Below are 27,418 nucleotides of genomic sequence, written 5' to 3'. Positions count from 1 at the left end.
ATAAATGAAGTGGTCAGTATTAGTAACCATGTGTGGGTTCTCTGAAATAAGAGCTAATACATAATAGATACATGCTTGGACCATTGGAAACTTGAATGTAATATTTTCATCTTTCTTGTCTCTTTCAGCTCCTTACGATTACCCAGGATGATACCAACTCTTCTGATGTTAGTAAATAAATGCCATTCTGTTTATGCATGCTATAATAATAGTAATTGCTAAATAGACAGTAATAATACTCAAGATCCTCAATACATTTGTGACTATAAAGCTATTTGTTTTTTATCTGCTTAATCTAGAAGTAGACATTGTTTCAATGTTTCTACAGATTTTTAAACTGTCACAAGGATGCTTTATGTTTTCCATTGTTAGGAAAGCAAAGTAGAAATTGCAATTTCTAACTTCTTTCTGCAATCCCTTGCTATATAGCATTCAAAAAGAATGGTACAGAAACATTCAAAACTGAAATTTAATAAGATAAAAACACAGTAACCACAGAATCTGGAGATCTGAAATCAAGAGGAGAAAGTGAGGTCTGCAGATGCTGGAGATCAGAGCTGAAAATGTGTTGCTGGAAAAGCGCAGCAGGTCAGGCAGCATCCAGGGAACAGGAGAATCGACGTTTTGGGCATAAGCCTGAAGAAGGGCTTATGCCCGAAACATCGATTCTCCTGTTCCCTGGATGCTGCCTGACCTGCTGCGCTTTTCCAGCAACGCATTTTCAGATCTGAAATCAAGACAGAAAATGCTGAAGAAACTCAGCAGATCTGACAATGAAACAGAGTTAACATTTTGAGTCTAGTATGATTTCTTTGGAACTGAGGTGGGCTGGAAAATTATACTTTTTATGCTTAATACGAAGTGGGGAGGATCAGTAACTGGAAAAGAATTGTGAAGGTGCCCAGAGCAAAAATCAAAGGGAATGCTAGTGGTCATAGAGAATACATTTAAATGAAAAATATGTGTTAATAGTATATGTTAGTAATGGATAAAGGTCAACTCTGCTGTCAGTAAACCATGGGATGGAGGGATACACAGTGGGTGGAAAGGAGTAGAATCAAAATGATGGACAGTGTTCTCCACTCCAGAACACTGTAAAATAAATCAAGTATTTAAGAATTGTTGTATGTCACACATCACAAATAAAAATGAACTAATAAATATTAGGGCAGAATTATAAAACGTTATCTTGCCTTTTATATGTAAATGGTTGGGGTGGGGATGGCTCATGAAAGATTATTAAAGTTTCTAGAACAAAAGAGTATGGAAAGGAATCTGGATTAGAGGTGCTGGAAAAGCACAACAGTTCAGGCAGAATCCGAGGAGCAGTAAAATCGATGTTTCGGCAAAAGCCCTTCATCAGGAATACAGGCAGAGTGCCTGAAGATGGGAGAGATAAATGAGAGGAGGGTGGGGATGGGGAGAAAGTAGCATGGAGTACAATAGGTGAGTGGGGGAGGGGATGAAGGTGATAGGCCAGGGAGGAGGGTGGAGTGGATAGGAGCAAAGGAAGATAAGCAGGTAGGACAAGTCATGGGGACAGTGCTGAGCTGGAAGTTTGGAACTGGGGTGAGGTGGGGGAAGGGGAAATGAGGAAACTGGTGAAGTCCATATTGATGCCCTGGGGTTGAAATGTTCTGAGGCGGAAGATGAGGCATTCTTCCTCCAGGAATCGGGTGGTGAGGGAGCGGTGGTGAAGGAGGCCCAGGACCTCCATGTCCTCGGCAGAGTGGGAGGGGGAGTTGAAATGTTGGGCCACAGGGCGGTGTCGTTGATTGGTGCGGGTGTCCCAGAGATGTTCCCCAAAGTGCTCTGCGAGGAGGCGTCCAGTCTCCTCAATGTAGAGGAGACTGCATCGGGAGCAATGGATACAATAAATAATATTGGTGGATGTGCAGGTAAAACTTTGATGGATGTGGAAGGCTCCTTTAGGGCCTTGGATGGAGGTGAGGGAGGAGGTGTGGGCGCAGGTTTTGCAATTCCTGCGGTGGCAGAGGAAGGTACCAGGACAGGAGGGTGGGTTGTAGGGGGGCGTGGACCTGACCAGGTAGTCACAGAGGGAATGGTCTTTGCGGAAGGCGGAAAGGGATGGGGAAGGAAATATATCCCTGGTGGTGGGGTCCGTTTGGAGGTGGCGGAAATGTCGGCGGATGATTTGGTTTATGGTAGGGTGGAAGGTGAGCATCGGGGGGTTCACCGAATTTAATTTCAGGCATAGCAGATAAGAGGACAACTAAGAGAAGGGGAGTGGTCAACACACGTCTTAGGATATTGTACTTAAGTGTGTACTTTATGCAAAACAAGGCAAATGAGCTTGAAAAATGCCAATTTAAATTCCAATATGAAGTTGTGAGCATCACCGAGACATGGTTGCAAGCGATCAGGGTTGTGAACTAAATATCTAAGGATATGTGTCATTAAAAGGACAGGTAGAGGGGGAATGGTTGCCTTGTTTGGAAGAAATACAATCAAATCAATAGCAAGAAGCAATATAGGATTGGAAGGCACAGAGTTGAGAATAGAATTGAGGAACTGCATAGGTAAAAATGACCCTGATGAGAGTTGGATAAGGGCAGAAAATAAATATGGAGATAGAAAAGGCATGTAAGAAAGGCACTATTACAATAATCATGGGGTCTTCAATATGTAGATGGACTTGGAAAAGCAGAATACCAATAAAACAAATTTGTAGAATATCTACAAGATGGCTTTTTTCAAAGCGGCTTGTGGTAGAGTCCACCAGGAAATAGACAATTCTTGATTTGTTAACATGTAATGAGGCAGATTTGATAATGGAACGAAACGTAAGGAACCTCTATGGAGTACAGACCATAACATGATAGAATTCACCCTGCAGTTGGTGGTGATCTTTCAATCACTGGAATTAAGGGAGGTTCTGGAAGACAGGAGAATGGCTAATGTAACACCCCTGTTTAAGAAGGGAGGGGAGGCAAAAAACAGGAAATTATGATCGGTGAGCCTGACCTCAGTCATTAATAAGATTTTATAGCCAATTATTAAGGATGAGACTGCAGAGTACTTGGGAGTGCATGGTAAAATATGGCTGAGTCAGCATGGCTTCATTAAGGGGCGATCATGCCTGACAAATCTGTTAAACTCCTTTGAGGAGCAAGTTGGACAAAGGAGACCCAGTGAACATAATCTGTTTGGATTTTTAGAAGGGCTTTGACAAGGTGCAGTACAGGAGGCTGCTAAATAAGGTGAGCCCAAGCTTTTAGGAGCATGATATTGGCATGGATAGAGGATTAGCTGACTGGTAGAAAGCAGAGAGTGGGGATAAACAGATGGCAGCAGGTGACAAGTGCACTTCCATAGGGGTCTGTGTTGGAATCACAGCTATTCAAATTATACATTAATAATCTGGATGAAGGAACTGAGAGCATTGTTGCTATGTTTGCAGATGATGCAAAGATAGATGGAGGGGCAGGTAGTGTTGAGAAAACAAAGACATTGAAGGTGGTCTTGGACAGACGAGGTGAGTAGGCAACAGAGCGGTAGTTGGAATATAATGTGGGAATGTGTACTTTGATTGGAAGAATACGGGCATACTCTATTTTCTAAATGGGGAAATGCTTCAGAAATCTGAAGTACAAAGGGACTTCATTCAGGATTCTCAAGGTTATCATGCAGATTCAGTTGGCACTTAGGAAGGAAAATGCAATGTTAGCATTCATTTGGAAAGGACAAGAATACAAAAGCAGGGATGTACTGTTGAGGCTTTATAAGGCTATGGTCAAATCATGTTTGGGAAATTTTGAACAGATTAATGTTCCTATTTAAGGAAGGACATGCTGGCCTTTGACAGGTTCCAGAGAAGGTTCATGAGAATGATGCTGGGAATTAAGTTGAGTACACTGCGTCTGTACTCAGTGGAGCTTAGAAGGATGAGGGGGATCTCATTTAAACTTACAGAATACTGGAAAGCCTGGACATGGAGAAGATATTTCCACTATTAGGAGAGACAAAGATCTAAAGGCACAGCCTCAGAGTGAGGAACAACCCTTTAGAATTGAGGAGGAATTTCTTCAGTCAGAATCTGTGGGATCCATTACCGCACAAGTCTGTGGAGGCCAAGACATTAAGTGAAGTCAGCCATGATTGAATGGCGGAGCAGACTTGAGCCTAATCACCTAATTCTGCTCTTCTTTCTTATGGTCTTGTTGAGCCAGTTTGTGTTCTATCCAATATCCTTGGTCCAGTGATGACACCTGACCACTTATTGTGTCAAACCACACTGCAGAGACATGAGCACATAACAGAGAGTTACACTTCAATGTGTTTTAAAATAGATAATAAACTACTGCCACATATGCCATCTTAGGTAAACATAGGGGAGCTTGTAGCACTAAATAGAAACACAATACCATCTTCAGTGCCTTAGCCAATATTCTTTTCCTCCAAGAAAAATCACAATAGTAGGTTTATCTGGTTGTTCTATGGTTTGTGGGTCATTGCCACACACAATCAGCTGAAAGCATAAAAGTTAGGAGCAGGAGAAAATCAGTTGAAGTGTTAGTTCAAGAGCGATCCAGTGCCAGATAGTTAAGTGGATATTTAAAAATACACAGCATAGATACATTCCAGTGAGAAAGAAAATTTCCCAGGGTGAGGAAATTAACTCAAAAAAATTACAATAAATTTAAGAATAAAAGCAAATTAGTACAAAGTTGAGTGATAGGTCAGCATACTGGCAAAATATGAAAATAGCAGAGAGTGACTAAAAGATTACTGAGAGATGAATAATTAAAATACGTGAGAAAGTTAGTTAGAAATAGAAAACAAATAGAGTTTCTATAGTCGATAAAAAGCAAAAAGTTCACATAGTTAAACTTGCTCCTATAGAAAGTGCATCTAGGGATTTAATGGAAAATAAGGAGATGGTAGATGAATTTAACAGGTATTTAAAATCTGTCTTCACTGTATTCATAAGACATATGCCACAAATAGTTGTAAATGTAAAATATAATGGAAGGAAAAACTCAAAAAATTACAATCGATAGGGGAGGGGTACTGAGCATGTTGCTGGATCTGTGTGCTGATGAGTTCATGGGCCCTACTAGGTTTCATCCTGAGTCTTAAAAGAAGTGGTCAGTGAGATTGTCAATATAAAAACAAAGAACTGTGAATGCTGAAAATCTGATGCAAAAAAGAAAGTGCTGTAGAAACGCAGCAGATCTAGTAGCAACTGTAGAGAGAAAACCAGTGTTAATGTTTTGACTTGGTGACCCTTGTGTTGGTTTTCAAATTAGAAAACTCTTTAGGTTCAGGAGAGATTCTGTTGGAATTGAAAATAATGAACATAATTCCTATATTCAAAAAGTGAGGTGGGGATAGAAAGCTGGAAACTATAGGTCAATTGGCTTAATATCTGATCAGGATGATATTATATGTTATTATTAAAGATGATGTGGAGGTGCCAGTGTTGGACTGGGGTACTTCCAAATAAACCTGTTGGACGATAACCTGGTGTTGTGTGATTTTTAACATTATTAAAGATGTTAAGGCAGGGTCTGTAGAATGGCAAAAGCTAATGAGCCAGAGTGAATACAATTTTGTGAAAGAGAAGTCATGTTTAACCAATTTATTGGAGTATTTGAGAAAGTAACATGCATTATGGACAGCATGTAGGAACAAGTTACTGCAGATGCTGGAATCCGTACTAAAAACAACAAATGCTGGAGATCACAATGGGTCAGACAGAATCCATGTCTGACCAGTTGTGATCACCAGCATTTGCTGTTTTCAATGCATTGTGGACAAATAGGAACTAGTGGATGTAGATTACTAGAAGACATTTAATAATCAATTGTTATTGCTGAAAATAAAAGCTCATTGTATTAGCAATAACATATTGGCACAGATAGAAGATGGATGAGCAAACGGAGAGCAGGCACTAATGGATTGTTATTTGAATGGCAAGATACCTTGAATGATTTGTCACAGAGATCAGCGTCATAGAGTCATAGAAGTCTACAGCACAGAAGAAAATCTTTTTGGCCCATTGAACCAGTGCTAGGGCCTCAACATTTAAATGAGATGAATGAAAAGACCAAAGTATGATTATTAAATTTACTGATGACCCAAATATAAGTAGGAAAATAAGTTGTGAAAAGGACGTATGAAAGTTAGAAAAGGATGTAGATAGATTAAGTGAGTGAAATTATGTGATAAATGGGTATAATGTGGGAAAATATGAAATTGTCGATTTTATCAGAAAGAATAAAAAGGAATCTTTTTCTGTGAATGGTGACTGCTGAGATAGGAACAGAACTTGGTTTCCTAAATGAATCCCTGAAATGAAATGTGTTGTCTTAACAAGTTGGACAGGCTAGACTTGTATTTGCTGGAATTTATAAGATTAAGATGAGACTTGATGGAGGCATACAAGATCCTGAGAGGTCTTGACAAAGTGGATGTCCAGGACAAAGCAGCCCACTTGACTGGTATCCAACATCGCAATGGTCTTCTCCAAAAAAAAGCAAATCACAGTTACTAAATGTAACCCATTTTTCAAAACTATCACAAAATGAATACTCTTTGCGCTAAATTTCCTCGAATTACTTTTTCCCTTAATCAATACCATTCTTTTTAAAGAATAAAACAATCTTCTCTCCAGTCAGTGGACTTAATAAATGTTCTTCACAAATAATCTTTTCATTGGTGACTAGTGTTTCTTCAAAATTAAAAATCATAAGTGATTGCAGAATGTTTTAAACAGGATTTCTGGAAAATATTATAAACTACTGATATTTTTGATTATATTACAGGCTTTGCTTGTAACAGTAAATGGAAACCCTGTAGACTATCATAATATGAATTCTGCATTGCAAGCTGAGAATGGTCCAACCACAGTAGAGATGTACTCCACACCACAATATAAATGGGAGATGCCTGACGAATCCCCAGGTAAGTTAAATATGGTTGTTGTTGCGTTCCTATTAACGTTTTCAAAATTATCCATTTCAAAAAATGAACCTCAATTCAATCAAAATTGAAAGTAAACCACTGCTTTCAAGTGAGATCAACATTATCAAACTAAATGAAATGTTCTTAATATGCTCAGGAGAGATGCCCACCTATTGCAAAAATTGACTTCAAACAGATTTAACAATCTGGATCTAACATTAGCCGAAGAACCCTGTGAGGTCAGTTAAATGCACTGATTTGTGTACCAGTAGTCATGTACAGAGCTGGTGTAGGACTCTGCCCTTCTATATTACCAATTTTTGCAACATGCAACATGTCCACAATACAAACTGATATCAGTTAATAATTTGAAAGATTTATTGCCATTACTTAAGGAATTTGTTTATGACTTTGATATTATTCTGGTCCAATTTTATTATCATTGAATCATAGATACAGCACAAAAGGAAACCATTTGGTTAGACATGTCAGTGATTGCTGTATCAAAGAGCAGCTTAGTGTCATGATCTCTATGGATGCTGATAATGTTTAAAAGTAATTTGAATGCTCAGCTGAAAGACTGACTCAGGAAGATTTCACATTTTAAATCTTTCACTATGACATATGTCTAAAGTCATGAATGATCAAACATTATTTTAATTTGTAGGTATCTTATCCTACAGAACAAAAAATTCACCTTTATGCTCATCACATATCATACTCTTCACAGAATTTTCGTCCTAATAGCAGTCCAAATGATTCCCAGTTGATCTCAGAGGCCAATGGTTACTCATATCTCTGCTTCACTGAGTAATAACTTCAATAAACTTTTTTCAAGTGCTTTCCTCAGTTTTAGAAGTGTTTATAACATTTATGACCAGCAATAAATAATGATTCTTCTTGTCCCTAGCCATGTCAGGAAGAGTCTCCGAGAATACATTAATTGGCCAATAATGAGTATCAATCAGCCCACAGGCAAGCAGTCCACTAAATATCACCCTCACCACTGTAAGAATAGCAGCAGTGAGTGCATAGTGCTGCAAATAACTCCATTAGTATGATGTATAATTTTAATGTACTCTCCCATCTGCCACCCTGAAACTGGGAGAGGAAGGAATTGTAAAATTCCAGCCTAAGGTCTACTTGACTCAGCACATTCCCTAAAAACAGAACCAAAAATTGCTCCTTCCTTTTTACACTGGAAACACATGGATCAAGAAAAATCTCCTGAACAATCTTCAAAACACTTGCCCTTCTCCTTGTATGCCAAATTATTGTCTCAGTTTATATTAGGATAATTATAGTGTCCTGTTATTCCTACTGTATAGTTGTTTTCCCACATCTTTGTAATTTTCAAACTAATTTGGTCCTTTAAGCGTAGAATTTCTATCCTTTGATCTAAGTGTAGTTCTAGGCATATAAATAGGAAAGAATAATGTGTCTATCATGTCACAACACGGAGGTGAACCCCTCTGTTAAGTAGACCAAACACACAGAAAAGCACACCTTGCCTCATAATCTGTTAAAATATGAGTGGCAGGGAACTCCCAAATTCTGCTGTTTAAAGAAAATAATATCGATTTATTTTTTAACTCTAAAAGTGAACATTAAACAACTGTTCACAACTCTCAGCCCCCTTTCTCTTAACTGCTTACCATCTGCCTCCAACTCAATAATAATAATATATTGTTCCGATAAGACTCTTATTAAAATTAAGTAAACTTAATTTCAAAACCATATAACTGCTGTCCTCTTCTGTGACTTCATTCTTTCAGCTGCTGAATACCTTGGTTGGTCTTTTTTTTTACTGCAGATATGTTTCATATGAAAAGGTACCTTTGATAGAGTGTTTTCTAATTTCTTGGAGAGCAAGATGATAGCACCCCATGTGTTTCTGTCTCAATGGCAATTGCTCTCTGACTAATTTTCCAAATGACCAATTTTATACCCCCCCAACAATGATCGTCTCATTGATTCAATGCTGGCAAAGCAATAAATTCAAACTTAGTTGGGATTTAGTATCCTGGAGCATAATTTAAACTGGTTAAATTCAAATTGTTGTCAAAACAACAATCAAGACACAGGTATCCATTCCATAGCCAAATGTTACGTCTTTTCAATTTTCTAGTACAATCAGGGACTGCCACCTAGTCATATACACAGGTGGTTGTAATGTCTCAGTTCAGAACGGCATTCACTCTCTTTTAAAGGCACAGTACATGCATTCAATTTCATAACAATCAGCACTAAAGTGGTCACCCAATGAGCTTTTTGCTAGTTCACTTTCTGGACTGTGATGTTCCACCATACCTGAAACTGCCTGAAAACAAATATACATAGAAAAGAATCATGAGTCTATCAGCACTAAAGTGGTCACGCAATGGGCTTTCTGCTGGTTCACTTTCTGGACTGTAACCTGAAACTCTCAAATAATCCGAGGCTGGCAGTCACTCTGAGCTACCACCATGGATTCATGAGGTACCTTTTTTTGGAGTTATTGGAGGTAGCAAGAAGATGTGGCATGTAGAAATAATGTAGGTGGGTAGCTTTCAGCAGCCAACCCCAGTCTCATCTTGGCTGAATAGGGACAATTCAGAAGCCTCCCCTCACTCTGTAACCCAGCGGGCAGGCCACTCCATTATAGGAAGACCACAACTTCCCCATTGGGAACAGAACTAATTGCTAAGGGAGGGGAGGAATCCAGCTGTTGTCATACCTGTTGGTACTAATGATTTTGATAGGAGTGAAAAAGAGGATCTCCTGGAAGATTGTAAACAGCTCAGAGTGAAACTAAAAAGGAAATTCTCCAATTTAATAATGTCAGGATTACTAACTAAGCCACAGGCAAATTGGTTCAGGGTAAATAAAGCCAAGGAGTTAACTCCGTGTCTTAAAGATTGATGTAGCAGAAATGGATTTCAGTTCACAGGCATTGGCACCAGTATTGGGGTAGAAGGGCACTGTTCCAGTTGGATGGGTTTCACTTGAACTGTGCTGGGACCAATTGCCTGGTGAGTTGAATAACAGGACTGTAGAGAGGGCATTAATTAAATGAGGAGGAAGGCTCAGGAGGAGGAGGACATAGGCTAGCAAAGCAAAAGGATTTGGTAGCATTGCAGTCTAACTCTCTTGATAATGGTGCTGAGTTTGAGTCAGGAATAGGCAGAATGTACAAACACAAGAAAACAGCAGCAGATAGAGTTAAAGGAGAAAAATGGTGTAAAAATAAAATAAATGACCCTTCACTTAAATGGGTGTAGCATTCAGACTAGAATAAATGAATTAATGCAAAGTACAGGTTAATGACTATGACCTTTTAGCCATTATGGGGAAGTTGGGAATAAAATATTCAGGGTATATAACATTTCAAAAAGAGAGGCAGGAAGGGAAGTGTGAAATAGTTTTGTTAGTTAGCTGGGATAAGTATGATAGCAAGAAAATATCTTGGATTGAATGATATAGTGTTCATATGGATGGAATTAAGAAATAATAATGGGAAGAAGACACTGGTTGGAATAGTCTATAGGTCCTTGAAACATAGCTGTCCTGTAAAGTCCCTTTGTTATAGGTACAGCTACAATGTTGTAAGGAAGAGATTTCTAGGATTTTGACCCAGCACTACTGAGTGAATTGTGATTTATTTCTATATCAGGGTGATGAATGGCTGTGAGGAGAATTTGAGGTGATGGTCCCAAGTATCCGTAATACAGTACTCAATCAATGGGTTGGAATCAGAAACCTTCCTGATCAGATCCGGAGTTAGGCAGGGCTGCCCAATTTTTCCTGTCTTGTTTGTGTGTTGCTTAGAGCATTTTGCTCAGTCCATTAGAAAGGGTATGAGTCTGAGAAGTGTGACTATTCCAGGCAGCAGAGACCCGCAGGTCAAAACTTCACAGTACGTAGAAGATGTCGCCATTTTCTGGAATCTGCTGTCAGTGCACAGACTCATGAACATCTGCGACCAGTTCAAATTGGCCTCGGAAGCCAAGGTAAATCGAGATACGAGTGAGGCCATGTTCTTTGAGAACTGGGCCGACTAATCCTTTATCCCCTTTACTATCAGGACAGATTATCTGAAGATGCTGGGAATATGATTGGGAGGAGCCATGGTGTGCACAGATACTTGAAAGGAGCATATCCTCAAGGTGTGGCAGAAACTGGCCTTTTGGGAGCATTGCTGTCTCTTCATTGCGAGTAAAGATCTGGTCATCAGGTGTGAGGCATCCCCTGTATTGTATGGGGTGCAGGTCTGGCCCATTCCCCGAAATGTTTCAGTCACCTGAGCCATCTTACACCTCATCTTGAGATCTAAGCTGGACCATATCTGCAGGGAGACCAAGTAGTTAGACTGCTCTGTGTCACCTGTCCTGCATGGAGAAATTTGCTAAGAAAAAGACCTTTGACCACAAGTGCATCATGAAGTGGATGGAGGGAAGGGGGTGGGGGGGTGCTGTGAGGGGGAGGTAGGGCAGAGAGAGTGTCTTTATATGTGGCTGCAACAAGCTGTGAGAAAACCCTCGGTACACAAACACCAAGTCCCACTATGTACTGAGGTTCTACCTCCCCCCCCCTCCCATGTTGCCAAGGATGGGACTGGGGCTGAAAATGTGTTGCTGGAAAAGCGCAGCAGGTCAGGCAGCATCCAAGGAGCAGGAGAAAGGATGGGACTGGCCTTGTTGCTGCAGAATGCAGCAGTAGTCGGACCATTCTATATCACCAGTCCTTCGTGGACAAATTTGCAAAGAAAAACACCTTTGCCCAAAAGTTCATCAGGAAGTGGTCAGCACGTAGTGTCCTTGAGACCCTGAGGCAAAACAAGAGTGTGGATCCTGTTGTGGGTTCCCTGAGCAGAATATCAAGGTCATTTGGCAGAATGCCTTATCACCAGAACTTTTCAACAAACACCAAGACATCACTTGGCTGGTGGTGAGAAGGACACTACCTGTGAGATCCTTCACGTATGCCCAGTCGAATGTGCCTTTGCAAAGGAAGTCTGGAGAAAGATGCAATGGTTTTAGTTGAGTTTCATCCTGAGAACCTCCATGATGCAGAACTCTAGCTGTACAGCCTGTTCATCGAGTCAAACAATCGACTGTGCCTGGAATACCATCAATTGGGTGAAAGATGCTGTTTGATCTGCCCAAAACTTGTTAGTCTTCCAAAACAAAAGTTGACCTCAACCGAGTGTTGCAGACTGGCATATTCCAAGGTCAGGGCTATGTGCTGAGGGATATACTAAAGCTTGGGGCAGCTGCAGCCAAGGCACAATGGGGAAAGTCTGAGGTCTTTCTGCCAAAGGTAAATGGGGCCCTGTTCAGTTATCAGACCCTCTTTGTGTCCCAATGCATGTAAACATTTTCTTGTATGTGTAAGAGATGCCCTTGGTTTTTTGCATAGAGTCAAACTCTAATATTTGCTTGTTTCCTTGATATTTTACTGTACAGAACTGAATTGTGTTTGTGGCTATGTATATATACAAAGATAATTTTTATTAATAAATTTTGAAATAAAAGAAAATATCCCTTGTTCTTTTACAAGTTGTTAAATGTGGATTTCAAAGATAATGTTTAAGGAGCCTTGGTGAATTCCTGCAGTACATATGTAGGTGGTACACTCCACTTCTACTGAGCGCCAGTGGTGGAGGGAGTGAATGATTGTGGAAGTGGTGCCAATCAAGTTGGATGTTTTGTTCTGGATGGTGTCAAGCTTCTTGTGTGTTGTTAGAATTGCACTCATCCAGGCACGTGGGGACTACTCCATCACACTATTGTACGTATCTCTTGTAGACAGTGGACAGGGAAGTCAGGAGGTATGTTATCCACAGCAAGATTCCTAGTCTGACTGGCCCTTGTAACTAACAATGTATCTCTCCCAGATAAGCGTAATGCATTCTGTATTCATTTTGAACAAAACGTCAGTTGAATGATGTCACTTGCCCTGACAGCCTTGGGTGTACCTGTATCCACAATCACTGCTGCAGATGTTGGAACATCCTTCTTGAAGGTGAGCCCATTGAAAGCAACTCGACTGGATGGAATCCCCCGCTGTGCACTCAGGTCCTGTGCAAACCAGCTGGTGGAAGTGTTTACAGACATCTTTAACCTGTCATTACTCTGATGTGAGGTTCCATATGCTTCAAGAAGACCACTATCATCCCAGCACCAAAGGAAAGTTACGCAATGTGTCTTAATGACTACAGCCTGGTGGCTCTGACATCAGTCATTATAAAATGCTTTGAGAGTTTAGTAATGGCACACATCAACTCAGCCTCCGAGATTGTCTTGGTCCACTACAATTCACCTACCATCACAATAGGCCCCATGGCAAATGCCGTCTGTGTGGCCTACACACATCCCTGCAACATTTGGATAGCAAGGAGATCTACATCATACTCCTACTTATTGACTTTACAACCACTTTCAACACTATAATTCCAATCAAACTCATCTCCAAATTCTGAGACCTAGGACTGTGCTCCCTCCATGCAACAAGATCCTCAACTTCCTGACCCACAGACCGCAATCAGTAAGGACAAGTGACAACATCTCCTCCACAATAAACCTCAACACTGATGCCCTGCAAGACTGCATACTCAGCCCTTACTATATTCTTTTACACAGTCATTACTTTGTGACCAAATTGAACTCTAACTCCATTTACAAAATTGCTCTTGACACCAGTGGATCTCAAACAGAGTACAGGAAAGAGATAAAGAGCTTGATGGCGCGGTTTAAAGATAAAAATCTTTCCCTCAATGTCAGAAAGGTGAAGGAACTGGTTATCAATGTCAGGAAGCGAAGTGGAGGACATGCCCCTGTATGTATCAATGGTTCTGAGGTGGAGGTGGTCAAGTGCTTCAATTTCCAAGGAGTAAATATCGCCAACAATCTGTCCTGGTCTATTCATGTTGATGCTACAGTCAAGGAAGCACACCAGTGCCTCTACTTTCTCAGAAGGTGAAGGAAATTTGGTATGTTCATAATGACTCCAATTTTTATAGAGGCACCATAGAAAACATCCTATCTGGATGCATCACAGCTGTTCTGCCCAAGACCACAAGAACTTAGAGAGATGTGAACACAGCCCAGTCCATTTTGAAAATCAGCCTTCCTTCCATTGACTCAGTCTACACTTTCCACTGCCTCAGAAATCAGCCAACATAATCATAGACCCCCACCCACCCTGCTTAGACCTTTTTCCATCCAGAAGATACAGAAATTCGAAAACATGTGCTAACAGATTGAAGAACAGCTTCTTCCATGCTCTTAACAGACTTATGAATGAGCCTCTTATATATTTGAGTTGATTTTTCTCTACACCTTCTCAACAGCTATAACACTATATTTTGCATTTTATTCTGTTACCATGATGTACTTATGTAAGGTATGATTTGTCTAGTTAGCAAGCAAATCAGTACTTTTCACTGTTTCTCGGTACATGTGACAAAACAGTCAGTTCTTCAATAACGCAATGGTTACGATTTTGTGCAACCCTGTGTTACAGAAAAATTGCACTTAAGAAACAGCACTTAATATGTTGATTCTATAATGGCATTACAGCCAACACCTGTTTTAAAACTTTGTGCTTTAGAAATAGCGTCCGCAATTCATCAATCACGTTACAGCGAATTCACGTTCACGAAACATATAATAGTAATAAATCAAATCAAATCCATAGTATTATTAAGGCTACTACAGTTGAAATTCTGGTTGATGGTAACCCCCAGGATGTTGATAGTAAGGATTTCAATGCTGTGAAGTGACACTGAATGTCAAGAGTAATGATTAAATTCTTGGTTGTTAATGATGGTCATTGTCTAACACTTCTCTGGTGTAAATGTTACTTGCCATTTGTGAGTCCAGTCATGGATATTGTCCAGGTCTTGCTGTACTTGGATATGAACTGCTTCAGTAACTGCACTATTTTGCAGTCATCAGTGAACATTCCCACGTTTGGCTGTAGGAGGAGGCACAAAGGCCAAAGAATATTCTGATTGGGATTTTTGATGTCCAACATCAAGAGTAGCTTAATAACCCTACCACTGACTGAACTGGCTGAGTTCTAATGGATGTAGCTGCTAGATTGAGTCTTTGGCAGGTAGGGAATCAATAGGAAGTAAAATTCTAGTTGAACTTGTCCTCACCAGTCTACCTATAACAGATACACCTCTGTATCACTAGGAGTGTCACCACAATTATTATGGAACCAAAGTCCCATCTTCATATTGACAGCATCCTCCATCATGATGCATGGTACCATCATCTTGCTAATTGGGACAGACTTTAAACAGTTCTAGCAACTCAAAGCTGAACATAACTGAGGTGGTAATGGGTCATCCATAGCATAATTATATTCAACCACAACCTGTAATCAAATGGCCAGCATATTTTAAATTATCTATCATTACTATCAAGTGGGGAGACTAACCCTGGTTCAATAAAGAGCATAGAAGGGAGGCCAGGAGTAACACCAAGCATATCTAAAAATGAGCTGTAAATCCAGTGAAGCTACAATACAGGACTACTTACATGTTAAACAGAGAAAGCAGCATGCAACAGACATTGCTATGTGATCTAACTGCCAATGCAGCAGATCTAAGCTGTGCAGTCCTTCAACATCCAGACATGAACTGTGGTAGACAATTGATCAATGAACACAAATATGCCAAACTCAATGATGGGAAAGCCCAACACATTAGTATTTTTCCAAGCTTGGGGTGTGGGCATCACTGACTGGCCACCGTTTAGTAGCCCAATGTGTTATTTCCCTTGCAGAGAAGTGTTGCCAGAATGTTGCCAAAATATCAACTTCAGAAGAAGTGGGTATATAACATTGAGCTCCCTGAGTTTTTTTAAAATTAGACAAAAGAAGCATGAGTGGGTGGAGTCAGGCTCTCACAGACCCAGGGTTTTAGTTTTGCTTTTCAGTTGGAATTTGGAAGTCAGTGTTGAGGCCGATAGATACAGCTCTCTCTCTGCTGCAACACAAAGTTTGAGTTCTCTCTCTGCTGCTAGATTAAGGTTATATTAAGCTTATATTTGGAGAAGGTGAAGACTGCAGATGCTGGGGATCAAGTCGAGAGTGTGTTGCTGGAAAAGCTTATGCCCAAAGCCTGACCTGTTGTGCTTTTCCAGCAACCCGCTCTTGACTTGATCCCCAGCATCTGAGCTTATACGTTTTGGAGTTTTGAAGAGTAAGAGGTGACTTGACTGAAACGTATACGATTCTGAGGGGATTTGATAAGGTGGGTGTGGAGAGGATGTTTCGTTTCATGGGAGAATCTAAAACTAGGCGTCACTGTTTAAAGATCAGGTGGCGTATTTAAAATAGTGATGACGCAAATATTTCTCTCTGAGTGTCTTGAATATTTGGAACTTCTCCCTGAAATGATGTTTGCTGTCTCAAGTTTAGGAGGCTGAGGGGTTTTTAAAATCATGAATGACATAGACAAGGTGAATAGCTAAAGACTTTTCCCCAGGATAGGGCTATCAAAAACTAGAAGGTATAGGTTTAAGGTGATAGGAGAAAGATTTAAAAGAGATCTGAGGGGCAACTTTTTCACACACATAGTGGTGCAATATGTAACTATCTGCCAGAGGAAATGATAAAGGTGGGTACAATTACAGCATTTAAAAAACATTTGGATAGCACATGGACAGGAAAGGTTTAGACGGATTTGGGTCAAATACAGACAAATGGGACTAGTTCAATTCAGGAAACCTGGCTGGCATGAATAAGTTGGGCTGAAGGGCCTGTTTTCAGGCTGTATGACTCTATAACTATTTCTATTTGTCATTGTCAGACAAAACAGAAGATGACATAATTCCTGAAGAGACAGTGAATAGCAGACTCAACAGCCTCATCACCATCTTCCGTTTCATTATGAAACAAAGCTATATATGTGCACTCATTGCTATGATGGTAAGTTCAAAAGTGGAAGGCTGATTTTATATTCTCTGTTACTGTGTTGTTTAACACTAGTTGTATAAACAATTGTGTGCGCTAAAATATAAAACTGCGCAGAATTGATTTATATGTTACTACCACTTGTGCAGCAACAGAATATTTATAGGAACAGGGAAGTGCTGTCAAAATGAACCTTTTCTCATAGACCAACACTATCCAGTATGCGAGACAGCTGCTGCTCAATGCATGGGCTGGAAATGAATAAATTCCATCTCGCAAACTTTGGAAGAAAACTTTTAACAACAACTGAAGAATAGCAAAATGCTATGCAGAATCTATTTCATCTCAAGGACAAGAACGTGTATGTCATTATTTTACTTACCTGGCCTCCAAAGAGACCTTTGATGAAGTACTATGTGCCATCACACAGATTATAAATGGTGCTGGGGAAAACATTACATACTTTTATTCATTTAATTTATTTGATGCCAGCACTTTCTCAGTGGTAGAGCCAAAATCTAATGCTGAGAAAATAGAAAATATAAACTCTTCACTGTAATTATCATCCATTTATCCTGTCCATCTCCCAGTTAGGTTTATGTAAAAAATGAGCTGTTATAATCAAAAAGCAGCATGTCCTGGAAAGCCATGTGAGTAATCTCAGCAAACCATATAGACAGGGACTGCTGAACAGCTTTCCAAGACATTTTCCTCTACATTGTGTTTTTGTATGTGTATGCATGTATGTCTGTCTGCATGTGCATGTAGGACTGCTTTATAAGGGGGTTAGAGTTTTAACTAGTACAGTTATACATTGATGGTTTATAATTGTTTTCCTGTAGCTAAAATCTATTTGTTTGTAGTTAGTAGTAATGTTGGTTAAGTACAGAAAACTAATCCATGCTTTCTGTCAACCTGGATCTAAAAGACAGATAGCGTGAACAATTTTGCATATTTTTGTAGCATCATTAATATTTATGATGACTCTGGGAATAGTGAGGCTTGATTTCCTGTGCGTTACCCAGTGAGGCAAGTTAACACCCACTCTCCTGCCTCCCATTTCAGCTGTGAGCTCTGCACTCTCTGCAATGCTATCCCTGCTTATTCACCTAGCCTTACTTATTACCCAACTTCTCCCATCCTTCCAATTTTAATGGCCTTCCAGTCCTTCTGATTTAGTTTTCAATTTATCAACTGGACACTCTACCCAACCCAAAATTGCTGTCTCCTGTTACTTGTGTCCCTCAATTGATCTGGGACTCCTAGTACCCTTTTCAACTCCCTGCTCGTATAATGGGTTGGAGACACAGGCCCACATTTTGTGCATGGCTTCTTCGTCCATTGCTTAACCACCTCTACTGGTACTTTTCCTCATAGTGCCGGGAATGACCTTTTGCCCACCAGCCAATGGGGACCAATAATGGCAACCTAATGGTCTTCACCAAATATTACTTCTACCTTATTTGCAGCTGGGGGTACCTGTGCTATGTGGTCAGGCTGCCAGATATACATTCTGGGTTTGTGTTGAGGTCACCCTTTGTGGTCCTGTGCCGAAAAGAGAGCACCCACTCAATGATGATAAGCAAATACATTTGTTCGAACCTCATTCTATTCTACCCTTGTCAGGGCCTGTCTGATTCGCTCTAGCAAAGCCACTCAACTGACCTATGATTTTGGCCTCCTGCATGGCTCATCATCAGGGAGTGGTACTGTTCTGAGTGGTGCTTCTGAGACTGCAATTTTGCAAGCCACCTGATTCATGACCAGCTGTCAGAGGCAAGGCATCCTGTAAAATGGGAATGGAAGCTACATCCTTAGCCTAAGGACCATAAGAGCAATCTTGACTTCCTGTGCCTACAGATGCAGATTTTTTTTCATCAACATTTTATAAGCTGGTGGTGAGAGGCAATTGCCTGCGAGAAAAAAAATGGCCATAGTCTCAGAGAAGTATGCACACAACTGAAAGAGAAGTAGAAAACTTTGAAATGCCTGAGCTACATTTTCATGAACAGATCACATAAATACTAATTATTTACTAAAACAACAATTGTTTATAGAAAGAAGTAGAGAAAGTAATGCTTGTCAGGCAGATTACTTTACTAGTACTATTTCAGAAATAATAAATAGTATGTATTATGTAATTGAATTTTTTTTGATTTAGCAAAGTCTTTAACATTCAATTCACCAAATTTCAGACTACTTTTCTAAGCTTACCTTAGCTTTTTGCATCAACTAAGCAATGAAAAATGTGAAATTTCATTTTCTTTATTGGGTGTCTTTTTGTTTATATCACTTTTTATTACTAATTCGATTTAATATTTTGATTTTTCAAGGAATATCAGTTATGTTCAGGGCCATATTTGTTGCACAAGATGCTGTTTAGTTCTGGGTTTTTCCTGACCATTTTATTGTCATCTTCCTTTAGGCTTGGAGTATTACTTATCACAGCTGGCTCACCTTTGTCTTATTGATCTGGTCCTGTGTTCTTTGGATGGTGCGAGATCGGCGGCGATATGCCATGCTCACATCTCCATTCATGGTCTTCTATGGAAATGTTCTTTTAACCTTGCAATATATCTGGAGTCTTGACCTCACAGAAGAAGAACTTCCTGAGCTATCAGGAGTCTTACAAAAGATGAAGACAACACCATGTGTCGAACTAAGTTCAAAGGTTGGTTTTAATGAAACAAAATTACTCTCTGGGTGCTTGCCTGCAACTTCTAACATGTTTGACTGCAATTCCATTTTCTGTTAATTGGTAAAGTCATTTCATAATGGATAAGTATGATGACATAGCATTGTGCTGCCAGTCCAGTCATCCAATAGCAGTGACTAATAATCTAAATTAATGTGAGTTCAAACTCCAATATTCAGTTTAAGAAATGAATTTCAGTTCTGGAAAATCTGAAAATACAATAAATTGTTTTTGATAAACATGGCAGCAAATCAAGTCTACTCTGCCATTCAACAAAATCATGGCTGATCTTCTACTTAACTTCACCTTCCCATTCTTATAGGGTTATGCAGCATGGAAGCAGACCCTTTGGTCAAACCAGTCCACATCGACCATGTTTCCAAACTAAACTAGTCACCCTGCCTGTGCCTGGCACATATCCTTCCAATCACTTCCTCTGCACAAATTTAGCCAACTGCCTTTTAAGCTTTGTAACTGTACCTACATCCACCACATTGTCAAGCAGTTCATTCTGCACACTAACCACTCGCTGTGTTAAAAAAGTTGTCCCTCATATCCTTTTTCAGTCTTTCTTCTATTACTTTAAAATATGCCCACTAGTTTTGAACTCCCCCTGCTAGGGAAAAGACCCTTGCCATTCACTTTATCAATGCTCCTGTAAACATCAATAAGGTCACCCTCAACCACCTATACACCAGTGAAAAGAGTCCCTGTCTTTCCAGTCTGTTTTTGTATCCCAAACCCTCGATTCCAGGCAACATACTGGTAAACATTTTCTGAACCAGTTTAGTACTATCCTTCTTACAACAAAGTGACCAGAACTGCACACAGTGCTCCAGAAGAGGTCTCACCGATGTCCTGTACAACCTCATCATGACATCCCAACTCCTATACTCAAAGGTCTGAGCAATTAACACTCTGCCCATATACTTTAATTCCTTGCACCCTTAAAACAAATTGATCTTTGAATTGAGTATACTGAAAGAGTGAGAATCCATGGCTGTCTGGAGAATTCCAACGGCTCACAATTATTTGGAAGAAAAACTTTCTCCATGTTTCAATCCTAAATCCTCCATATTCTAAGTCTAAAATGTTTTGTTCTAGAATTTCCAGGCAGGGATAAAATTTTCTTAGCTTCCATGCTGTAAAATCCCTTAAGAATTACATTTGTTTCAATTTGACCATGTGTCATTCTTCTAAACTTAATGGAATATAGGCTTAGTTAATTCACTCTCTTCTCATTGGGCACTCCACTCATTCCAGTAACTGGTTTAGAGAACATTTGTTGCAGACTTTTTATTTATTTTAAAAACATACTTTATTCATTTAAAAAAAACTTAGTACATACAGAAGTTCTAAATTAGTTCTGTACAGTCTTTGCAAAGGGAAAGAAAACAAAACATTGGAATTTTAACATTTCCCAGTGTAGTGATTGTAACAAGGTCAGCCAACCCATACAATCCTGTCCAATCAGGGAGCCCTAGCGAACATATAAAAAGGGTAAATGTCAGAGACTGACAATCTGGTGCCTGACTCTGTGTGAGGCAGTACTACAATCAAGGACTGATCATGTGTAAATAAAGGGTGACTTGATGACAGGATCCCAGCCTCTATGGAGTTATTACCCTAGACTTTCTCTGCAACTGGGAAAAAAGGCATTTTTACTTATGTAGGAAGCTATTTTTATTCATTTGAAGTTAATGAGAAGATCTCACAACTGAATGAACCCCATTATACTTCGGCAGAAAGACCTTAGACCGTGGTCTTTCCCTACCACACCTTAGCAACAGATGTACCAGACTTTATTGTGTCCTTTCAGACTTGGTTCTGGACCTTAGAATGTGCCAGTCTGCAATTCTTGGTTGAGGTCAGTTCTTTACACTGGAAGACCTACGAATTTAGACAGAGCCAAAGAGAATCTTTTACCGATTTGATGGTACTTCATGGCCAGTTGATGTTAGTGTTGGTCACGGAGGTGCTCAGGACAGACCTTGACAAAAACCATGGTGTCACTTTCCAGACCTCCAGCCTCTACAGAAGATGTATGGCAGTTTCTTCACAAGCGCAGCCTGTTTGAGGGCAGCGTTTAGATGCATTCTGACTGGATGTACATGAAGGATCTGACAGGCAATGCACTTCTTGCCACCAGACAAGCTGTGTCTTTACACTTGTTGGAAAGTTCTGGTGATGAAACATTCTGACAAATGATGTTGACCATTTGCTCAAGGAACCTCTCAACAGGATCTACCCTCTCTGTTTCCCGCAGAGTGCAGAAGACTTTGTGCTGACCACTTTCTGATGATCAATGTGTTTGTCTTTATAATTTTTCCATAGGGGCAGGTGATATAGAGCACTGCATAGCAACAAGGCCAGAATCATCCTTCACAACACTGGGGACAGATTTATGAGGCATATGGTGACACTTCATGTTTGCATATAGAGAATCCAAGCACAGTTTGGTACAACCACACACAAAGATAAGCATTAGGATGAAGGTGGTCCACCCCCACCCCACCCACACCTACTCCCCTCCAGAGGTTTGCACATGCTGTCCCTTTAGACATTAGCAATCATTGATCTCTAGATGAAGTGGAAGATAGCTTGGGTGACTGCTAAAGCGCAGGCTCAGGGAATGGGCTAGAACTGTGCCACATGCAGCAACAGCAATTTCCAGGTTTTTACCCACAATAGAAAGGGAGCAGTGCACTGAAAAGTTCAGTTTATGCCTCACCTCGGCAATATGCTAATCCCTGGTATATGTGCACCCAGCCTCTCCAAACCATATTCCTAGCTCCTTTAGATAATCTGACCTGACGTTCAGGTCCTTAAGCTTACTAGAGCTTTGAAGCCCCCATTATTTCCAGAATGCATTTGTGTCTTTTTACTGTGTAGACAAATATATGAGCAGAATTTTGCCATTCATACTTAAAGTGTGGTAGTGAGTGAGTTTCATGACATTAACTCAATATGGCCTGGGTAAGTTATCTCAAGCGATCATCTGGATTTTTCTGTGCAACTTACACGAGTGAGATATTGGTTGTGATGCTTGGGGGAATCTTAATGTTGGGTTCTAATGGCTTTCACACAACCAGTGCCTTATTTGAAGGTCAGCTGCACACAACTTCAGATGCTACAAGGAAGGAATGATACCTCAAACTGCAGTGCTTTGAGTCTGAAGAAATTGCACAGAAGAAGCAAAGTTCACTCCATGGACAAATATCTCAAGGTGATAGTAACAAGATAGTGGAGAAAAGGTCTACCCTAATCACTACAGAGCACAACAAGAGGTCATACAACCTGACCCGGATAACTTGCACTTAGATAGCAGCACAGGTCAGTGCTGTATGCCATGTGAAGACAAACAACCAGGAAATGCAAGAGAAGGTCAATGATCTTCTTTGCTCTGCATGGCTAAATGGCACTATTTTCTCTCTGTTATCTCACAGGCAAAGTGTGCCATTACTCACTCAAAGTCAATCATTGTACGTGCATCTCACCTCGGGTGGTGGACTACAAACCTCAGTTTCACATGAATCATGTTTACTCAAAGGCGAATACTCACTTCATCCTCTACAAATACTAATCATTTCTGCTTTCTGCACTGTTTGTGTTACTAATGCCGTTTCTCACTGGAGATATCTCATCACCTATCTTACTCAAGTATGACCATGAACTGCTCTTGCATCCATTTCAATCATATTCAATTCCTTACTTTAACTGACTAGGAAAAAGTGAGCACACAACGGGGTTAAAAGGTCCAGAACTGGCATACAGTAACAGGTATCAAGTTTCTCATTCACTATGAGGAGAAGACAGTGAAACTGGCTAGGGAAGAACAGAACTACTCTTGCGATTGGACAACATCAGTAGGCAACCAAGCCAGTAAGCTTCATTGTATGTGCTGCTGTCCATTACCACCAACACTAATTCATTCTTAACCTGTAGAAGCTTTATTCATCTTTTGCAATTGATTATCTTCTTGAATGCAGATGCTAAATGCACTCTTTGAACTTCTATGATGAAGAGACCAGCACTGGAGACACTTCAATCTCAACTCCACCTTGTAAGAGGAACCCATGAACCCTCTTACAGCACAAAAAGACTTGGTGAGAGCATAGATCACAGATATTGGAATAGAATTAAGCAATTTGGCCCATTGAGTCTGCTCTGCCATTTGATCATGGCTGGTATGCTTCTCCACCCCATTCTCCTGCTTTATTCCTGTAACCTTTGATCCCTTACTTAATCTAATTAGACATGGGAGCGCAATCTAGTGAGCACTTCTTCACAACCAGTCGAAGAAGAACATTTAGGGCTCTGGCACTCAAGACAACTGCTGTAGGCAAGGCATCTACTCATTCCAGGTGGAAGACATGCCCCAGTTCTCAGCCATGTTTGACCTGTCAATATGTAAAGACATGAACAAGAACAAGCGGTGAGGTGACTTGCCACTTAAGAGGAGATAACTTTATTAAAGCTTGATTGACAGTGCAGTGTACCTCATTAATATTCAGCTTCCTATCAAATGCACCAAACAAGTTAGATATCAAAATTACAAGGACAGCTGAGGAGGTAACGGACAACTTCAGCTCACCACTCGTTCCAAAGGATCTACATGTTGAGCAGTACTATAGGGCATGATCCAAGGGTACTGGCTACATGCATTCCACTTCCACAAACATTGACATCTGTCATGTGCCAGTCTCTAAGAAACCTCAATATACCTCTCGGATCAACTTTTATAGTATGCTTCTGCACTTCAATGCTGCACCTCGGTCTGCATCAGCAACTATCATTGTAACACTGCTGCAAGGACACTGTAAACTCAGGGGTATGCACCCAGTTCATGGACTGACCAGGCTGCATCGAAAGAAGTTCCATTTGACTTGAAACATTAACTCTGATTTCTCTCCACAGATGTTGCCAGACCTGCTGAGATTTTCCAGCAATATCTGTTTTTGTTTCAGATTCCCAGAATTCAGAGTTTTTTTTAGTTGTTTTGTATCTGCAACCTGCTTATTTGCTGTCATAGCATTGACTCACTCTGAGCCTACCTGGATGCACACAGCACTCCTGCCTTGCATTGCCTTGTCCTGACTTTTTGCATCTTTCCCCCTAAACTGGAGATATCAGGCTCACAGTATTGCTACACTGCCTTGCCATTTAGAGCAGACACAAAAGCAGGAAGCTTGGCATGGTTGTCAGCAGTCTTCAGTCAAGTTCAAGGGATATAGCCTTCAGTTAGGGGCTCTGGTATAGAAAGTCAAGCCAGTCTCTGATATCAGTCCAAGGGCTTAGACGTGGTCAGTCAGCTGCTCAGGATGTTTAGAGTCAGGATGCTCACCATATAAGAGGTGAGGAGTCAAATATCAGGCAGCCACCACCCATCTTTACTCTTTCTGTCCTATTGGGGCTGTTTTCCTTCTGGAATGAGATAGAGGCAAGTACTAAGAGTGATGAAAGTGGGTGGCACAGATGTTACGTTTGGTGCAGATGGAGATATACCACACATGAGTATGTAGACAGTGCAGAGATCATGCATGCTTAATGTTGTCAGAGGTTGGAGTCAGAAAATGTGAGTGAACGAAGGTGTTGCAGCCAATAATGAGAGTATGAGGATAAGCATAAACCTTTATGCAAGGTGGATACAGTAGCAGGGATAGAGTGAGCCTGAACTATCAGAGGTAAACATAGAAACATAGAAAACTAAGCATCAGGAGCAGGCCATTCAATACGGTCATGGCTGATCATCAAACCCTGTACCTATTTACTGCCCGTTACCCTTTGATCTCTTTAGACCTATAGAACTCTATGTAACTGCCACAAAAAGAGAAATTACTGAAAAACTTTAGCAGGTATGCAGCATCTGTGGAGAGAAAGCAGAGTTAAGGTTTTGAGTCCAGTTATCTTTCTTTAGAACATTTTGAAGAAGGGTCATTGGACCTAAAACATTAACTCTGCTTTCTCTCCACAGATGCTGCATACCTGCTGAGTTTTTCCAGTAATTTCTTTTTTGTTCCAAACCCATAATCTGTGCTGTCCAGAAAGTCAAGCATTGCAGACACATAAGAAAACAGTTACCCTCTCGAGATTAGACGTCATTGTGACCTGGAGGTATTTTTTCATTCCTTTACTGTCACTTGGTAAAAATTAAGATACTTCATTCTTAACTGCTTTGTTGCTGTACCTACATCATGTGGATGGTGGTGGTTCAAGGAGGTAGTTTACTACCAATAACAATTTGTCGCAAAATTCTAGCCCAAATAAAGACACGAGCTAAAATTGAAGCCAATTTTCACATTTTGGAAAGTGTAAACACATTTCTCACATCTTTGTGTGTTATTGTTTTGCTCAGAATACTGAGAATATTCATATTTTAATTGATAGATCCTGTGTGCACTGACATTCTGGTTGCTGCTACGCCAGTACATTACAGAGCACCGAGAAGCAAAAAAACTCAAGGAATCTGCCTTATCAGAAGTTAAAGTGGAGGAATTAGGTAAATCTGAATTACTTTGACATTTATCTGAGAAGCGCTTTGATGAATAACTTTTGGATGGTGCTGTCATGCAGTGTCATAAATGTCTTGATTTTCTTTGCATGAAACTGTTTAAGAAAGAACTGATAGACGTTACCTACCTGGACAGTTTTGAGACGTAGAAGATCACCTGACCTCTTGTATGCAGGTCAGGTGGTTTCTTTAAAAGGGGCCCATTCTGCTAGGATACCACTGAAGCAGTTGGGATCTAAAATTGAATTTTTGGGAATAGAAAATTGCTGTTTAAAAATTAACCCGAGTATTTACTTTCTTATTTAGATGATGGCCAACAAGGAAAAGAGATAATGAAAGTCTTAGGAACCCTGGTGATGGGAATGTTTGTCAAGTATTGGATTTACGTTTGTGGTGGAATGTTTTTCTTTGTCAGTTTTGAAGGGAAGATTGTCATGTACAAGATTATATACATGATGTTGTTTCTGTTCTGCGTCGCTCTATATCAGGTACATATTTCTTGTAGCTTTATGATAGTGCTGCATCTCATTTAAAATACAAAACTGGGTATATTACCAAGTGAGATTCTGCAGCTATGGTAGTTACTAATTTTTCTCTTCTTTAGTCAATAATCATAGAATCCATATACAGAGGAACCTCGATTATCTGAAGGACACGGGAGGGGAGTATTTTGTTCAGTTAATCGAATTCCGGATAATTGAATGCCGGATAACATAGTTTAGCCAAGCATTGGGACATTATGATCTTGTCAGATAATCTAATATTCTGATAATCGAATGCCAGATAATTGAGATTCTTCTGTAGTGCAGATAAAGGCCGTTCGGCCCATCAATTCTGCACCAACCCTCTGAAGAAGAGTATTAGACTAATATCTAACAGTTAAGCAATAAATTGTATTTTCCCCAAACTATCCCATGCTGATTGTTTTATACATGCATATTTGTTGTCAACAAAAACTGGGCAACTGTTAAAAATGAATTAAAAATAATTGCTTCTGGTATTAAGTTGCACCTTGATATGCTTTCTTTCTGTCCTCCAAATTTAAGATAGCAATATGTTATCTAGCTGGCTGTTTTAACTAGACTAACTTAAAATAGAGTTTGATTCTGCAACTTAAAAAAGTTTAGTCTTTCATATATGTATTAATTTACATCATTTAATCTGGAGGCCATCAAACTAATAAGTTAAGTCAGATATTTACTGTTGGCTAGGAATATGTTTGATTACATCAATAATTGTTAATGATTATTAATGATTAAGGATACAGTGTTGATTAATAATCAGTTAATTTGAAGTTTTCTTTTCCTTGCATATCGTCATTATACACCAGCTATTTGAATCACTGAATATACTGAAAGACAAAAAAACCCATTCAGAAC

General features: G+C 40.0%; 1 protein-coding gene across 2 annotated transcripts in view; it reads left to right on the top strand.

Annotated features, from left to right (window-relative positions):
* LOC122548766 (piezo-type mechanosensitive ion channel component 2) overlaps positions 1–27,418 on the top strand; it is a 782,240-nt gene that overhangs the window by 516,062 nt on the left and 238,760 nt on the right. For both annotated transcript variants that reach the window (XM_087986703.1, XM_087986702.1), the window contains exons 10-15: positions 129–167; positions 6,789–6,927; positions 16,730–16,848; positions 19,259–19,504; positions 25,916–26,027; positions 26,346–26,527. In XM_087986703.1, coding sequence (XP_087842829.1) covers positions 129–167; positions 6,789–6,927; positions 16,730–16,848; positions 19,259–19,504; positions 25,916–26,027; positions 26,346–26,527 — 837 coding nt within the window. The remainder of the gene's footprint in view (positions 1–128; positions 168–6,788; positions 6,928–16,729; positions 16,849–19,258; positions 19,505–25,915; positions 26,028–26,345; positions 26,528–27,418) is intronic.

Source organism: Chiloscyllium plagiosum, unplaced genomic scaffold (genome assembly GCF_037043375.1).
Source record: "Chiloscyllium plagiosum isolate Xiang-an unplaced genomic scaffold, Cpla_swu_hap1 HiC_scaffold_4, whole genome shotgun sequence".
Classification (NCBI taxonomy): Eukaryota; Metazoa; Chordata; class Chondrichthyes; order Orectolobiformes; family Hemiscylliidae; genus Chiloscyllium; species Chiloscyllium plagiosum.
Note: the sequence above shows the minus strand (reverse complement) of the source record. Positions and strands in the feature narration are given on the sequence as shown.